This window comes from Coffea arabica, chromosome 9e (assembly GCF_036785885.1).
Source record: "Coffea arabica cultivar ET-39 chromosome 9e, Coffea Arabica ET-39 HiFi, whole genome shotgun sequence".
In the NCBI taxonomy this organism is placed as follows: Eukaryota; Viridiplantae; Streptophyta; class Magnoliopsida; order Gentianales; family Rubiaceae; genus Coffea; species Coffea arabica.
In genome coordinates this window covers 27,796,441-27,813,491 of record NC_092327.1, presented here as the reverse complement: position 1 = coordinate 27,813,491, position 17,051 = coordinate 27,796,441, and the positions used below count along the sequence as shown (strand labels likewise).

The 17,051-nt window shown below is 39.9% G+C and overlaps 2 protein-coding genes across 2 annotated transcripts; both read left to right on the top strand.

Moving 5' to 3' along the window:
• Positions 1-71: 71 nt before the first annotated feature.
• On the top strand, positions 72-2,580 carry LOC140014642 (uncharacterized). The gene is made up of 3 exons (XM_072065721.1): positions 72-429; positions 892-1,803; positions 1,892-2,580. The coding sequence occupies exons 1-3, from the start codon at positions 72-74 to the stop codon at positions 2,578-2,580; spliced, it is 1,959 nt and encodes a 652-aa protein (XP_071921822.1).
• Positions 2,581-7,715: 5,135 nt separating this feature from the next.
• LOC140014641 (uncharacterized) lies at positions 7,716-11,645 on the top strand. Its single transcript, XM_072065720.1, has 6 exons — positions 7,716-8,118; positions 8,318-8,604; positions 8,707-8,944; positions 9,073-9,615; positions 10,135-10,817; positions 10,905-11,645. The coding sequence occupies exons 1-6, from the start codon at positions 7,716-7,718 to the stop codon at positions 11,643-11,645; spliced, it is 2,895 nt and encodes a 964-aa protein (XP_071921821.1).
• The last annotated feature ends 5,406 nt before the right edge of the window (positions 11,646-17,051 follow it).

Sequence of the window (17,051 nt, the reverse complement as noted above, 5' to 3'; positions counted from 1 at the left end):
TTTCATTTCCTACCAAAGATATATCTCCGCGCTGTTCGTTTTAATGCTCCTCGAATGCACATTATCCAAGGATGGATAAAAATGCTAAAAGGCGTAAAAGGTATGCAGAAATGCCACATGAGCAGAAAGCTGCCCTTCTTCGTCGCCGCCGTGAGCGCAATGCCTCAAAAAAAAGAGGCACAACTGTGCCTTGTTCTGTTGAGGCAACTCGGTTTCAGAGGCCTAGCCAAAATAGCCACGACTATTTCTCTAGAACTCCCTTAGGTTATACCCAGACTGGCATTCTTTTGGTCGATACTGTGGATAGTTCCCTCCTGCATTCAGCGTTGTTAAATCCTGCCGCGGATAATTTGGTTTTCAACCAGTCCGGATATGTTGCTTCGACCTCTTCTGCTGCACCAAACTGCTCCCCACCAGTACTTCCTCGAGGTACAGTCATCGTTAAGTGGCCTTCATTCCCATATTTTCCACGCTCCCTCCTCCCTCCTGTTACTTGTGGTTTTACTTTTTCTCTGTCACCAATTGAGACCATGTTGCTATTACCTGTAGTTTTTCCCTATCAGATTTCCCTTGTATGGAACCAAACGCGCATTATGAGGTGTACTGCATATTTCATTCAAGCTTCTTATTGTTGCCCTGGTTGACTGCTATGTTTATGTACTTTGCCACTTCCCCTCATATACTCTGCCAAAAAAGAAACGTTTTTGTTCTCCTCTATCAAGCTCATGCCTTTGCCATTTGTAACACACTAGGCCCTTTGCTACTGTCATTTTTAACGGGATAATAACTAGCTATCCAGTGTTTCAGCCACAATGCCTGGCTACTCCCATTTATGATCATACACATTCCCTGTATTCCTATACTTTTGCCATAATGTTTAGACCTTTCCAGGAAGGAATCTTCATCATCCGCCTTCCAGATTAGCTCTCCTAGAAAATGTCCCGACCGAGTCTCTCCTCCTTCCTACTGCTCCGAATTATGAACATTGTGGTGCTAAACGTTTCCATTCAGAACCTCCTTCTTTTTGTTGCTCTGAGGGTGAAATTTCTATTGTTGCTCCTGCTATGCCTTATGCTCTGAAGCGCCTATTCATTGGTGACGATGAGGAATGTGAGCTCTTTAGAAAGAACTCCCGGACATATAATAATAATGTGGCCTTCACATCTTATGGTGCCAAATATGACCGTGAATTGACCAAAAATACAAAAGGGGTCTATACATTTCGGGTCCAAGGCCAGGTGTATCACTTCTTGGACGGCCTAATCTCTCCATCTAATAAATCCTCAGGCGTTCAGCTCTACTTTTTTGACACTGATGAAGAACTCGCAAAGAGAGTTGAAATTTCTGATAAGCTTTGGCTGACCACTCTTAGGCTGCTGATGACAATTCTCCAGGAAAATCCATGTACTAGATTTTTTAAAAATCTTAGGGATCTGCCTGCCCTTGACAACCATACGATAGTTCTAAAATGTTATCTTGGTCTTGATCAACGTGTCTTTAATCTTCCTACTGCCTCCCAAGTAGCCGCTATCTGGACCGAGACAAATGATGCATTTGTTGAGAAGAGCCCGCACATTCAGGTTTATAGCCATTCAAACGCAAGTTATAGAGTCCAATCGTATTACGCATGTTATGATCCGCTTCAGTACCCTCTTTTGTTCCCTAGAGGTGAATCTGGTTGGCATCGTGGGATCAAGAGGATTTATTCAAGAAGGAACAAAACTGATCCTTTCGACCTGGATGCTGATATTGATCTCCCTTCTACTCAAAATCCTGCAGACTTATTCAGCATTGAAGATCTAGGCATGTCTATTTCTTATACTTCTATATTTTTTCTACTACAATGTTCTTTATGTTCACTCATATTATACCTTCATTTCCCCCCTTTTAGCTGCTCAGCGAAAAACCGAACAGGATTATACTGTATCTGCTAGGGAGTACTATTGCTATCGGCTGCAAATAAGAGACAATGATGATTCTATGTTGCTTCATACTCTCAGACTATTTCAGCAGTTTGTTGTTGGTACCTACATAAAAATTGAAACATCTAGACTAGACTTTCACAGGAAGAAGCAAACTGAAATTAGAACTGAAGTTCTTCAGGGGGTGATAGATAGTGTTGCTATAGGCCAGACACGAGGGTCTACAGTCGGCCGCCGAACAATATTGCCTTCTTCTTTTATCGGCGGCCCAAGGGACATGAGGAGAAGATATCTTGATATAATGACCTTAGTTCAGAAATATGGCAAGCCTGACATATTCCTTACCATGACTTGCAATCTGATGTGGCCGGATATCCAACAAAACCTTCAACACTATGAAAAACCACAGGATAGGCCTGATTTGCTAGCTAGAGTGTTTAGAGCTAAGTTTGAAATGTTAAAGGTTGAGCTCCTTAAGAAACAGATCTTCGGAGAGGTTGCAGCCTGTGTCTATGTTATTGAATTCCAAAAACATGGCTTTCTGCATGCTCACTTGCTGCTCATTCTTAAACCAGGATCCAAGCTACTGAATCCCGAATCATATGACAGAATTGTTTCTGCCGAGATTCCGGACCCTGACAAGAATAAGCATTTATAATCCCTTGTCATTAAGCATATGATCCATGGACCCTGTGGTGAAAAAAATCAGCAAAGCCCCTGCATGAGGAGTGGTAGATGCAAAAATCAGTACCCAAAGAACTTTGCACCTTATACAGTTCATGGTGAGGATAGCTATGCATGCTACAAAAGAAGAGATGGTGGCTGAAAAATAAAGGTCCGCAAGCATGAGCTTGACAACATATGGGTTATACCTTACAACCCATACTTATTAGCTTTATTTGATTGTCACATGAATGTTGAAGTCTGCTCCACTGTTAAACTTGTTAAGTACCTTTATAAATATATTTTTAAAGGTCACGACCTTATCAGTTTTAGCCTTCTTTACGAGAACCTTGAAAATATATATATATATATATATATATATATATATACATATTGCATTTGCATTTTAGACTTTTAATAAATTTTATTTTCATTTGTTCTTAAGTAAGTATGGAAAAAATATAATAATTCTTATGTTACAAATAATTTAATTGTGCAAAATATTAAACTATTTGAACTTTGCCAAGTTAAAATAATATTTCTTGATGTAGATTGTTTTATTGCTTTAATATTAACTCTTTGAATTCTGATCGCTAATTCAAAGTGTTAATAATTTTAAGTGTCAACGGGAACCTAGAATTAAGACGAAACCGATTTTAAGTCAAAACCCTTTATAATTACACTTAGGACGTTAAAATCTCGATAATTGAATTTTTGCGAGATTAGTATACTAATAGGCTATCAAATTTTATTTGAGGTAAAATTTTGGAATTAGATTATGAGTGAGGACCTAAGTGGAAGGTCGGACAAGATGTTAAAAGATCAAATTAGCCTTCCTCCATCTCAAATTAACCATGCAGTCATGGAACTTCATTGGGCAAGCTTCAAATCCAAGCACTTCCATACTGCCGGCTCATCCCCACTACACCCACACCACTACATCAACTCCAATTCACCACAACAATTCCATTTCCATTTCCTTCTTCTGCAGTGAACCGAGAGTGAAGTGAGAGAGAGAGCCGAGCTCTTTATTTTTTTTTTCTTTCTGACCGTAAGCTAGAGAGAAAAGAGAGAGACTTACCGTTCTTCCTTCATTTCATCCGTGAGTTGGTGAAGAGGACCGAGAGCCAACACTTCCTCCATTTCATTTGTAAGCTTGAGCAAGGGAGAGAGAGAGTCGGCAAGCTGCATTTCTAAACTGTCCGAGAGAGAGAGAGAGAGAGAGAGAGAGAGAGAGAGAGAGAGAGCAAGAGGTAGTTTGTGCGAGCTATCTGTCTTCATCACTGCCGAGAACTGACCATTTCCTTCCTCATCTTCAACCACTTGTGATCAACTCCAACAACCAACACCACAGCCTGCACTAATCGAGCTCAGACCAGCCATACCTGAGTTCCTTAGCAAGCCGAGAGGAGAGAAAAATTGCAGCTGCTTGTCGCGTGAGTTGAGTTTCAAGTTGAGGTAAATTCTGGACTTAGACTAGTTAATTATAGGTAGATGAAGTTGCTTAAGAGCATGCATGTGATGGTTGTGCAGTTGGATGATGAATTAAGTCACAGGAAAATCTGATTATGAAGAAAATGGGAATTGCCGAGAGATTGAGCTGGGAATTCAGCTTTAATTTGTTAATTTGAGGTGATCTGAGCCTAGATGTGTGTTTAGCTAAGTAAAAACTAGATGATTAAGCTTTGCATGAGGTTAATCAGCCTTGAATAAACAAGAAAATCGAAGCGGTGCAGAATCTGCTTGCATGCAAGCCAACCGAGAAGCCTTGGATGAAATTCTGGTTGGTTGATGATTTTTTTTTTATGATGTCCGAACCTGGTTTTGGATTAAACTGATAGTTAATTAGTTATTTGGTCATGCATGTTGCTGATTGAGCCGTGGATGAAAGAAAAAAAAATCTGAATTTCTAGAGTTACTTGTGAGTTAAGCTGGCCGTGACTTTCCTTTATGTTTTGGGTCGAATTTCCGGTTGATTTGTTGTAAGAAGTGATTGTTTGATGCCAAGAGCTAATGATTGATGAAGCTCTTGGCCATTTGAGTAATCTTTACAAGAGTTAAATTTTTGGTGGAATTGTTTAAGTGATTTGGCCGAAATGCACTTGGAAAGTCCATGACTTGTGGTTTGGAATTGTTTTGATGTCTTGGACTTTTTTTGTTTAATTTTTGATTAGAATTGAACTTGTTGAGACCTAGGGCTAATGATTGATGAAACCCTAGTGAAATTAATATTTGAATTGTGATTTTGCTATATTGGCAAATTGGAATATAATGTGCAAGTGAATTGGAATCGTGAAGTCCGTTTTGGTCCTTTGAACTCGAGTACTTTTAAACCAAGCTTTGTTGAAACATTTTATCCTCGTATCAAGCTATAGAAATTGAGTATGGTACGATAATGCTAAAATTCGAGTGTCGGGACTTTTAAAACCTTACCCACTAGTTAATTCTTTCCTTTGCTTAAACTAGCCTTATTACTTTTAGAAAATAATTGCACTAACTTCTAAACTCTAGATTTTTCGTAAAATTGTTCCTGGCTAGTTATTTTAGAGGAAAATTGTCAAAAACACGAGATTTTAGTAATATTAAATAAAAGACGTAGAAAACTTGTTCGGCAAGAAACCTTATTTGAATTAAGTTGGTTCTGGTTTGCACCTCTAGAAAGAAAATACCTTTAAAGAAACCATACGAAATATTTTATCACTTTTACTAGTTTTAACTCTAAGAGAATTGTTGTTTTATTTTGAGAAGATAAACTAATTATTTACCAGATAATTTTTCATACATAAACCAAGAACTTGTATAGTAAAACTTATAATTTTAAAACTTGGTCTTTTAGGGTTTAGCGAGGACGTGGACTTCGATTCCTAGCTTGACTTTTGAGTTTCACTTTTGGTGAGTGTCCTTGCTTGTTCTATGTTTATCTTGTTAAAGTGCTTTCGTGACTTGTTATGTGATAATCGGATAGTAGTTTTCCTGATCCATCGAAATGGGCAGTGTGTACTTTATCGCACTAGCCCTTTTGAGTGGTGATTTGTTTGAAATATTTTCTCGAATATTTTGCTCTCTTTAGTTAAGTATTGAGTGGGGGAATGTACCACACCTAAGGGTGGGAGGGCCTCTTATCCTAACTCAAGTACCAAAAATCTTGCAACTGTTGACTGGAGCGTGGACTCGTCAACTAAACCACCAGGCAGGGGAATGTACCACACCTTAGGGTGGGAGGGTCTCTTATCCTGACTTGGTAACCACTTGTTGTGACGTCGTTGGGTGAATCCCTCGACTAGACTATAAAAAGATATACTCGAGTAATACCAAACTCTCTCGTGAGAAGAATGGGCCCGGTGGTAGTAAGTTGGTCGGAGCATGTTAAGGAAAAAAAAATCTACTAGGACTTTAGATAGTGAGAGTTGACGGAGGGTTAACTGCGGTTGAATTTTGATCAAGTTCGTGAAAAATGGCTCCTGAGAGCCCTGTATCCTACCTGTGCTGTTATACGCTTTCCTACTTGTTGAATTTTAGTTTGGAGTTATTATTTGCTACTTGTTTTATATGATTGCATGTTTGGGGCACCACTGAGCTTTAGCTCACCCCACGTTACTTGTTTTCCTGAACAGGTTCTGGCATTTGAGAGACCTGAAGTCTGCCTTTACCTTTTATGAATGTTGTTTTGAATCAGACAATGTATCTTTCGTCTTGGGTTGCCACTTGAAGTTGGAAAAGTGCAAACCCTGAGTTGTTATTTGACTTGTATGAATGTATTTGGGTTTATGATTTCACTTTGTGGTTTGTAATGTATAAATGCAGTTATGTTTTAATCTGATTGGAGATGTACGTAAGAGTGGATGTTCAGTTGTCCAATGGTAATGTTATCTCTGAAGTTAATGTGTCCTTAGTGTTTTTGGTCGTTTTAAGGATTCGCTTGTTCGGGTGACGAATTTTGTAATGGTTTAAGCTATACGTCGGAAGAGTTTAGCCTGTTTCCTTGCGTGAGTCCTGGCGAGAGTTAGGCAGGCGACCCGCCAATCCTCTGGTTCGCCTTAGGGAGAAGTGGGGCCGTCACAGTTGGTATCAGAGCCTAGGTTAGAAAAGTTATTTGAAAGATATATTAGATGTGTTAGAAACCTTAAATTTTTTTTTTAGAGTTAAGAAGTGAGATAATTAGACATATCTTGAGTAGTACTTGAGCAAGTTAGTTTTTTTAAGCATTAACCTTTGGACTTGGGTTATTTTGCAGGTATAGAAAACGGAAACGGACATGCTAATGGTAACGGATTGGCTAATGGACATGTAGAGCCTCTTAGGTCCATCTCCTATAGGCCACGAGGCCGAGGATCTCGTATACGTTATACACCAGCTGATAGGTACCCCCGATGTCAGTGTAGGGTCACATATGCCTACCCTAACGAGTTGGTGCTGTCTTTAGACGACGAGCGTCGCCAGCTGAGGGATGCTAATCACACTTTGACCCAAGACGTCGAGGAGTTGAGCATCATGGTTGATACTCAACTTGACCGCATAGCTGATCTAGAGCAGAGGTTAGCAGCCGAGAGGGTTAGGTCAGAGGCTGCTCGTGAGGAGTTAGAGAAACCGAGGTCTCGGTTGACTCGAGTAGCTGAGGAGATACGAGATAGGAGTGCTGGTATCATGGCTGACGCCACTATGATGATAGACGAGGTCATGGGTATCATTCAGGGTACTGCTCAGGTGGGTGTTGGGGAGGACCCGAAGGAGGATCCTGAGGAGGACGTTGCCCCTGGCAACCCTACTGAGGGTTAGACTAGGTTTGATTTGCTTGTAACTAAGTATTCGGGGTTAGATAGGGTGATACTAGTTTAGGTCATAACATTTTGTCTAGTTTGATGGCCTACTTTTGAGGCACTACACCCCTATTTTTGGTTTAAAGGATTGTTTGTATATATTTGTTAAACTTATGTGTCATACTGTTGAGAGCACCCTAACTTGCTATTTGTATGAACCCCGGTATGTGAATATGTGTTAAGTGTTCTATTTTCCTTTTCCTTAATGTTCATGTTGATTTTATTTACAAAAAGAAAAAAAAACATATTAAATTAATTAATTAAAATATCCTCGTTTAATTGCTTAATTTTTATCAATAGGCATAACTAGGTTATGGATCGACAAGTTAGAGGTAGAGAACGTGGGAGATCAACTAGACAACACTCCGAGGTTGGTGATGATAAGGAACCTGAGGTCAATCAAGACCATGGTCAAGAGGGCGTGGCCGGAGATCCAGTGGCCACCGCGATCAATAGAATAACTGATGTCTTAGAGTGCATGACTGAGCACCAAGCCCTTGGACCAGTGCATCACCAAGGAGGCTCAATCGATACTGAGGATCGGGCATTAGAGAGATTCTTGAAGTTTGGACCTCCTAAGTTTTATGGAGGACCAGAACCTGAGGTAGCAGAAGGTTGGTGGGAGAGGATCTCTGATATTTTTGCAGCTTTGAATTATGCGGAGGAAAGACAAGTGGTTTTTGCAGCATTCCAGTTTGAGGGAGCTGCTCGTTCTAGTTAGGGTTAATTGGGACAGGAACCATATTCCTAGGACCTGGACGAACTTCACAAGGGAGTTCAACGCCAAGTTTCTTCCCCCTCTCATTCAAGAGAAAAGAAAGGATGACTTCATCAAGTGTAGGCAGGGGGCGGTGAATGTCGCCGAATATGAGATTTAATTCACGAAATTGTCCCGTTTTGCTCCTGAATGGGTAGCCACGGAGCAAAGGCATATAAGGAGGTTTGTGCAGGGACTAAACGTGGAGATCCAGGAGGGATTAGCTGCTGTTCGGATAGACATCTTTGTTGATGCAGTAGAGAGAGCTCAAAGGGTTGAAGTTGCCAGAGCTCAAGTAAAATCTTTCCAGGCTAAGAAAAGATTTGCCCCTAACAGCAGTCGGGAGCTGACTTATGCAAATGCTCCACCGGCTAAAGTGGATCGAGGAACGGGTGGAGTAAATAGTCCTGGAGCACCACGAGGCGTTCTAGCGAAAGGAGTTGGGGCAAGAAGTGCCGGGGAAAGAGATACCGGAGCTAGAGGAGGACCAAGTGGAAGGGGTTAATCTAGGAACGCCTCGCAAGGAAGTCGTGTGACAACCCCTCAGGTAACTTGTGGGTATTGCAGGAAAGCTGGCCATACCGAGGATGGATGCTGGAGGAAAGAAGGAAAGTGCTTGAGGTGCGGAAGCAGCAAGCACCAGATTGCCGGTTGTCCGAAAACACAAGAAGGTGGTACCCCGAGTGCTAGACAAGCCACTTCCGGAGGAAGTAGGCCGAAGGTTCATGCCAGGGTGTACGCCATAGACGATCAACCCGTACCTGATTTCTCGGAAGTTGTGGAAGGTATTTTTCCAATCCTTCACCGATTAGCTAGAGTACTAATTGATTCTGACGCAACACATTCATTTGTGAATCCAACTTTTATGTCCAGAATTGATGTAAATCTGTTAGATTACCCTTTGATCTTGAAGTTAGGACCCCCATGGGTAATAAAAGCATAATCACTAGCCTGGCCTATAAGAACTGCAAATTCTGGGTTGGAGAGCGTAGGATGCTAGTAGATCTAGTCAGTTTGGACATAAAAGGGTATGATATTATTATAGGAATGGATTTTCTAGCTCATTACCGTGCTAAGCTTGATTGTAGAGCAAAAGTGTTAGAATTTTGGATTCCCCGGGAAGCAACCCTGAAATTTGATGTGAAAGACAGGTTAGCATCGTCTGCTATGATTTCGGGAATTCGGGTAAGGAAAATGTTGCATAAAGGAGCGCAAGGTTTCTTAGCCTTCCTGATTAATGCTCCCAGTGACCAAGTAAAGTTGGAAGATGTGCCAGTGGTAAGGGAATATCCAGATATTTTTCCTGAAGAATTAAAAACATTACCTCCAGAGAGAGAAGTGGAGTTCAAGATTGAACTAGTGCCGGGAACGGCTCCGATTTCTAAGACTCCGTACCGAATGTCTCCTGCAGAGCTAAAAGAATTAAAAATTCAATTACAGGATTTATTGGAGAGAGGTTTTGTTAGAGAAAGTGATTCGCCATGGGGAGCACCTGTTCTATTTGTTAAGAAAAAGGATGGAAGTTTGAGGTTATGTATTGATTATCGAGGATTAAATGAAGTTACAATTAAAAATAAATACCCTCTACCACTGATTGACAGCCTATTCGACCAGCTGCAAGGATCAGTAGTTTTCTCCAAACTGGATTTGAGGCAAGGGTATTATCAGTTGAAAATTAAGAAGGAAGACATACCTAAGACTGCTTTTAATACAAGATATGGACATTTTGAATTTGCAGTCATGCCATTTGGATTAACCAATGCACCAGCTGCCTTCATGGACTTAATGCAGAGAGTCTTTAAAAAGTTCTTGGATCAGTTTGTAATAGTTTTTATTGATGATATCCTAATATATTCTAAGACTCGAGAAGAACATGCTAAACACTTGGAGATAGTTCTGCAGATCTTAAGAGAGCATAAGCTGTATGCTAAATTTAGCAAGTGCGAGTTTTGGCTGGAAGAAATTTCTTTTCTAGGGCACAAAGTTTCTAAAGATGGAATTGCCGTGGATCCAGCAAAAGTTGAGGCAGTCACAACGTGGACTCAGCCAGAAACAACAATAGAGGTTAGAAGTTTCTTGGGTTTAGCAGGTTATTACAGGCGGTTCATCAAGGACTTTTCGAAGATTGCTGGACCTATGACAGAGCTGATAAAGAAAAATAATAAGTTCATTTGGACTCCAAAGTGCGAGTCAAGCTTTCAGGAGTTAAAGAAGCGCTTAACATCAGCTCCTGTGTTGGCATTGCCTGACGGAGTAGAAAGTTATGTCGTATACTCTGATGCCTCTAGGGAAGGTCTAGGATGCGTACTAATACAAAAGGGTAAGGTAGTTGTCTATGCCTCTAGGAAATTGAAGACTCACGAACAAAATTACCCAACGCATGACCTAGAACTGGCCGCAGTGGTCTTTGCCTTAAAGAAATGGAGACATTACTTGTATGGTGTGACATTTGAAGTTTACACGGACCACAAGAGCCTTAAGTACTTGTTCTTCCAAAAGGAATTGAATTTGAGACAGAGGCGATGGGTGGAATTTTTAGAAGATTATGATTGTTCAATCAACTACCATCCAGGAAAAGTTAACGTGGTAGCAGACGCTCTAAGTAGAAAGGTCCAAGTAGCGGGGTTAATGGTAAAAGAATGGGACATGTTAGAAGAGGTTAGTATTTAGAACTCTCGCTTGGAGAGATTGAAGATTTTATTTGGGAACTTGTCGTTGAAATCCCCATTATTGGACCGTATTAAGGAGGCACAGAAAACGGACCCTATAATCCAGAAAAAGTTGGAGAAAGTGCAAAAAGGAGAAACCCTAGACTTTAAATTAGGGTCTGAAGGAGTGTTAAGCTTTCGAGATCGAATTGTGGTTCCAGTTGATGAAAAGTTAAGGAAAGAAATTCTAGAAGAATCACATCGATCAAAATATACTATACACCCAGGAGTGAGCAAAATGTATCACGATGTGAAAGAGTTATATTGGTGGGACGGTTTGAAAAATGACGTGGCGGAATTTGTACAAAAATGTCTGATATGCCAACAAGTAAAAGCTGAACATCAGAAACCCTCTGGTCTATTGCAGCCACTAGAAATTCTCGAATGGAAATGGGAACACATAACCATGGATTTTGTAACGGGATTGCCTCGAAATAAAAAAGGATGTGATGCGGTTTGGGTGATAGTTGACAGGCTTACCAAGTCCGCACATTTTCTACCTGTGAGCATGAGCTTTTCTTTGGAGAAACTAGCCAAGTTGTACACAGAAGAGATCATGAGATTGCATGGTATTCCTATAAGCATTGTGTCTGATCGAGATCCAAGGTTTGTTTCACGTTTCTGGCAGAAATTTCAAGAGACATTGGGGACCAAGTTAAAATTTAGCACTGCTTATCATCCCCAAACAGACGGGCAGTCAGAAAGGACAATTCAGACTTTGGAAGATATGCTGAGGTCGTGTATATTGGATTTTGGGGTAAATGAAGTCAGTATATGACCTTAGTAGAATTTGCCTATAATAACAGCTATCACGCTTCAATTCAAATGGCACCTTATGAGGCATTGTATGGGAGAAGGTGTCGATCTCCGATTCATTGGGATGAAGTGGGAGAGAAGAAAATTTTAGATCCAACGGCTATACCTTGGATGGAAGAAGCTCATGAGAAAGTGAAACTAATTAGAGAAAGGCTTCAAACTGCCCAGAGTCGATAAAAGAGCTACGCCGACACAAGGAGAAAAGATTTGAAATTCGAAGTCGGAGACAAAGTTTTTCTAAGAGTTAAACCCTTGAAAGGCGGAGTAGTGTCCAAAAAGGGTAAGAAGCTAAAGCCGAGGTATATTGGACCTTTTGAAATTTTGAAACGAATGGGTAAAGTGGCGTATCAGTTGAGGTTGCCTGCGAGCATGGCCAAGGTTCACAATGTATTTCATGTTTCCATGCTCAAAAAATATCACCCCGACCCAAGTCATGTGTTGCAATTGGAAGAAATTGAGGTGGATGAGTCGTTAACTTATGAAGAAGGACCAGTTAAGATTTTGGAAAGAGAAGTGAAAGAATTGAGAGGTAAGAAAATTCCTTTGGTGAAGATTCTATGGAGGAATCGTGGAATAGAGGAGGCAACTTGGGAATTAGAAGAGAATATGCAGAGAAAATACCTCGAATTATTTCTTTAGAAGGTGAGAATTTTGAGGACAAAATTCATTTAAGGGGGGGATGATGTGAGAACCTTGACAAAAAAAAAAATATATATATATATATATACATATTGCATTTGCATTTTAGACTTTTAATAAATTTTATTTTCATTTGTTCTTAAGTAAGTATGGAAAAAATATAATAATTCTTATGTTACAAATAATTTAATTGTGCAAAATATTAAACTATTTGAATTTTGCCAAGTTAAAATAATATTTCTTGATGTAGATTGTTTTATTGCTTTAATATTAACTCTTTGAATTCTGATCGCTAATTCTAAGTGTTAATAATGTTAAGTGTCAACGGGAACCTAGAATTAAGACGAAACAGATTTTAAGTCAAAACCCTTTATAATTACACTTAGGACGTTAAAATCTCGATAATTGAATTTTTACGAGATTAGTATACTAGTAGGCTATCAAATTTCATTTGAGGTAAAAAATTTTGGAATTAGATTATGAGTGAGGACCTAAGTGGAAGGTCGGACAAGATGTTAAAAGACCAAATTAGCCTTCCTCCATCTCAAATTAACCATGCAGTCATGGAACTTCATTGGGCAAGCTTCAAATCCAAGCACTTCCATACTGCCGGCTCATCCCCACTACACCCACACCACTACATCAACTCCAATTCACCACAACAATTCCATTTCCATTTCCATTTCCTTCTTCTGCAGCGAACCGAGAGTGAAGTGAGAGAGAGAGCCGAGCTCTTTATTATTATTTTTCTATCTGACCGTAAGCTAGAGAGAAAAGAGAGAGACTTACCGTTCTTCCTTCATTCCATCCGTGAGCTAGTGAAGAGGATCGAGAGCCAACACTTCCTTCATTTCATTTGTAAGCTTGAGCAAGGGAGAGAGAGAGTCGGCAAGCTGCATTTCTGAACTGTCCGAGAGAGAGAGAGAGAGAAAGAGCAAGAGGTAGTTTGTGGGAGCTATCTGTCTTCATCTTCTTCACCACTGCCGAGAACTGACCATTTCCTTCCTCATCTTCAACCACTTGTGATCAACTCCAACAACCAACACCACAGCCTGCACTAACCGAGCTTAGACCAGCCATACCCGAGTTCCTTAGCAAGCCGAGAGGAGAGAAAAATTGCAGCTGCTTGTCGCGTGAGTTGAGCTTCAAGTTGAGGTAAATTCTGGACTTAGACTAGTTAATTATAGGTAGATGAAGTTGCTTAAGAGCATGCATGTGATGGTTGTGCAGTTGGATGATGAATTAAGTCACAGGAAAATCTGATTATGAAGAAAATGGGAATTGCCGAGAGATTGAGCTGGGAATTGCAGCTTTAATTTGTTAATTTGAGGTGATCTGAGCCTAGATGTGTGTTTAGCTAACTAAAAACTGGATGATTAAGCTTTGCATGAGGTTAATCAGCCTTGAATAAGCAAGAAAATCGAAGCGGTGCAGAATCTGCTTGCATGCAAGCCAACCGAGAAGCCTTGGATGAAATTCTGGTTGGTTGATGATTTTTTTTTGATGATGTCCGAACCTGGTTTTGGATTAAACTGATAGTTAATTAGTTATTTGGTCATACATGTTGCTTATTGAGCCGTGGATGAAAGAAAAAAAAATCTGAATTTCTAGAGTTACTTGTGAGTTAAGCTGGCCGTGACTTTCCTTTATGTTTTGGGTCGAATTTCCGGTTGATTTGTTGTAAGAAGTGATTGTTTGATGCCAAGAGCTAATGATTGATGAAACTCTTGGCCATTTGAGTAATCTTTACAAGAGTTAAATTTTTGGTGGAATTGTTTAAGTGATTTGGCCGAAATGCACTTGGAAAGTCCATGACTTGTGGTTTGGAATTGTTTTGATGTCTTGGACTTCCTTTGTTTAATTTTTGATTAGAATTGAACTTGTTGAGACCTAGGGCTAATGATTGATGAAACCCTAGTGAAATTGATATTTGAATTGTGATTTTGCTATATTGGCAAATTGGAATATAATGTGCAAGTGAATTGGAATCGTGAAGTCCGTTTTGGTCCTTTGAACTCGAGTACTTTTAAACCAAGCTTTGTTGAAACATTTTGTCCTCGTATCAAGCTATAGAAATTGAGTATGGTACGATAATGCTAAAATTCGAGTGTCGGGACTTTTAAAACCTTGCCCACTAGTTAATTATTTCCTTTGCTTAAACTAGCCTTATTACTTTTAGAAAATAATTGCACTAACTTCTAAACTCTAGAATTTTCGTAAAATAGTCCCTGGCTAGTTGTTTTAGAGGAAAATTGTCAAAAACACGAGATTTTAGTAATTTTAAATAAAAGACGTAGAAAACTTGTTTGGCAAGAAACCTTATTTGAAGTAAGTTGGTTCTGGTTTGCACCTCTAGAAAGAAAGTACCTTTAAAGAAACCATACGAAATATTTTATCACTTTTACTAGTTTTAACTCTAAGAGAATTGTTGTTTTATTTTGAGAAGATAAACTAGTTATATACCAGATAATTTTTCATACATAAACCAAGAACTTGTATAGTAAAACTTATAGTTTTAAAACTTGGTCTTTTAGGGTTTAGCGAGGACGTGGACTTCGATTCCCAACTTGACTTTTGAGCTTCACTTTTGGTGAGTGTCCTTGCTTGTTCTATGTTTATCTTGTTAAAGTGCTTTCTTGACTTGTTATGTGATAATCGGATAGTGTTTTCCTGATCCATCGAAATAGGCAGTGTGTACTTTATCGCACTAGCCCTTTTGAGTGGTGATTTGCTTGAAATGTTTTCTCAAATATTTTGCTCGCTCTAGTTAGGTACTGAGTGGGGGAATGTACCACACTTGAGGGTGGGAGGGCCTCTTATCCTAACTCAAGTACCAAAAACCTTGCAACTGTTGACTGGAGCGTGGACTCGTCAACTAAACCACCAGGCAGGGGAATGTACCACACCTTAGGGTGGGAGGGCCTCTTATCCTGACTTGGTAACCACTTGTTGTGACGTCGTTGGGTGAATCCCTCGACTAGACTATAAAAAGGTATACTCGAGTAATACCAAACTCTCTCGTGAGAAGAATGGGCCCGGTGGGAGTAAGTTGGTCGGAGCATGTTAAGGAAAAAAAAATCCTACTAGGACTTTAGATAGTGAGAGTTGACGGAGGGTCAACTGCGGTTAAATTTTGATCAAGTTCGTGGAAAATGGCCCCTGAGAGCCCTGTATCCTACCCTGTGCTGTTATACGCTTTCCTACTTGTTGAATTTTAGTTTGGAGTTATTATTTGCTACTTGTTTTATATGATTGCATGTTTGGGGCACCACTGAGCTTTAGCTCACCCCACGTTACTTGTTTTACTGAACAGGTTCTGGCATTTGAGAGACCTGAAGTCTGCCTTTACCTTTTATGAATGTTGTTTAGAATCAGACAATGTATCTTTCGTCTTGGGTTGCCACTTGAAGTTGGAAAAGTGCAAACCCTGAGTTGTTATTTGACTTGTATGAATGTATTTGGGTTTATGATTTCACTTTGTGGTTTGTAATGTATAAATGCAGTTATGTTTTAATCTGATTGGAGATGTACATAAGAGTGGATGTTCAGTTGTCCAATGGTAATGTTATCTTTGAAGTTAATGTGTCCTTAGTGTTTTTGGTCGTTTTAAGGATTGGCTTGTTCAGGTGACGAATTTTGTAATGGTTTAAGTTATACGTCGGAAGAGTTTAGCCAGTTTGCTTGCGTGAGTCCTGGCGAGAGCTAGGCAGGCGACCCGCCAACCCTCTGGTTCGCCTTAGGGAGAAGTGGGGCCGTCACATTCTTGACCAAGGATCTGTTGGCAACATTGATGAGATTACTCGGTTCCAGCAAGGTCGTTGGGTTTCATCTCCGGAAGCTTTGTGGCGCATCTACAAATTTCGCCTAACAGAAATGAATCCAGCCGTTTATACCCTACAAGTTCATCTTCCTGACCAGCAATCTGTTTCTTTTGATAAAGATTCAGATTTGTGGTATGTTTTCAACAAAATTGATTTTTCAAAGACTATGCTGACTGAATTTTTCAAAATGAACAAGTTCAATCCTACAGCTCAGCATTTGAAGTGTTTATATAGAGATTTTCCTCTGCATTTTGTATAGACACCGAAAACAAAAACATGGTCAGAAAGGAGTCGTAGAAAGGTGATAGGGAGGCTGATAACTGTTGAACCTAGAGAGGGAGAAAGATACTACTTAAGGCTTTTTCTTACCCATATTCCAGGCCCAACATCATTCGATGACTTGCTTATGGTTAGAGGTCACAAAACAGCCTCTTTTAGAGAAGCCTGTCTGCAATTAGGATTGCTAGAATCTGATTCCTACATAGAAGAGGCATTAGAGGAAGCTGCTACTTTCCAGATGCCTTATTTGTTACGATATTTGTTCGCAATGCTTCTATTTTATTGTTCTCCCAAAAATCCTAGACATCTTTGGGAATCATTCGAAGAGCAGCTATCTTCTGATTACAAACGAAGCTCCGCGCATCATCACTGCACACCAATAGAGATTAAAAGAAAAGTTCTTCAAGATATTAATGTGACACTGGAGCAAATGGGGAAGACCCTCAATGATTATCATTTTGTTGAACATTCTTTTGTGTCCTGTTATCGTGACCAACTGACCAGATAAATTCAAAGTGAAACTGGCATACCGATTGATCCAGAAGATCTGCATCTTCCTCAAAAACTTAATTCTGACCAGCGGCATGCATTTGATTTAATTCTGGAATCAATATTGAGCTCAAAAGGCC

Excerpts from the sequence above, each read along its gene's own strand:
- LOC140014642 (XM_072065721.1), top strand. The coding sequence starts at position 72 with ATGGATAAAAATGCTAAAAGGCGTAAAAGGTATGCAGAAATGCCACAT. Across the intron at positions 430-891 it reads CCCACCAGTACTTCCTCGAG|GAAGGAATCTTCATCATCCG; the intron begins GTACAGTCATCG and ends AGACCTTTCCAG. Across the intron at positions 1,804-1,891 it reads ATTCAGCATTGAAGATCTAG|CTGCTCAGCGAAAAACCGAA; the intron begins GCATGTCTATTT and ends CCCCCCTTTTAG.
- LOC140014641 (XM_072065720.1), top strand. The coding sequence starts at position 7,716 with ATGGATCGACAAGTTAGAGGTAGAGAACGTGGGAGATCAACTAGACAA. Across the intron at positions 9,616-10,134 it reads ACAGGATTTATTGGAGAGAG|GGCACAAAGTTTCTAAAGAT; the intron begins GTTTTGTTAGAG and ends TTTCTTTTCTAG. Across the intron at positions 10,818-10,904 it reads AATGGGACATGTTAGAAGAG|GAGGCACAGAAAACGGACCC; the intron begins GTTAGTATTTAG and ends GACCGTATTAAG.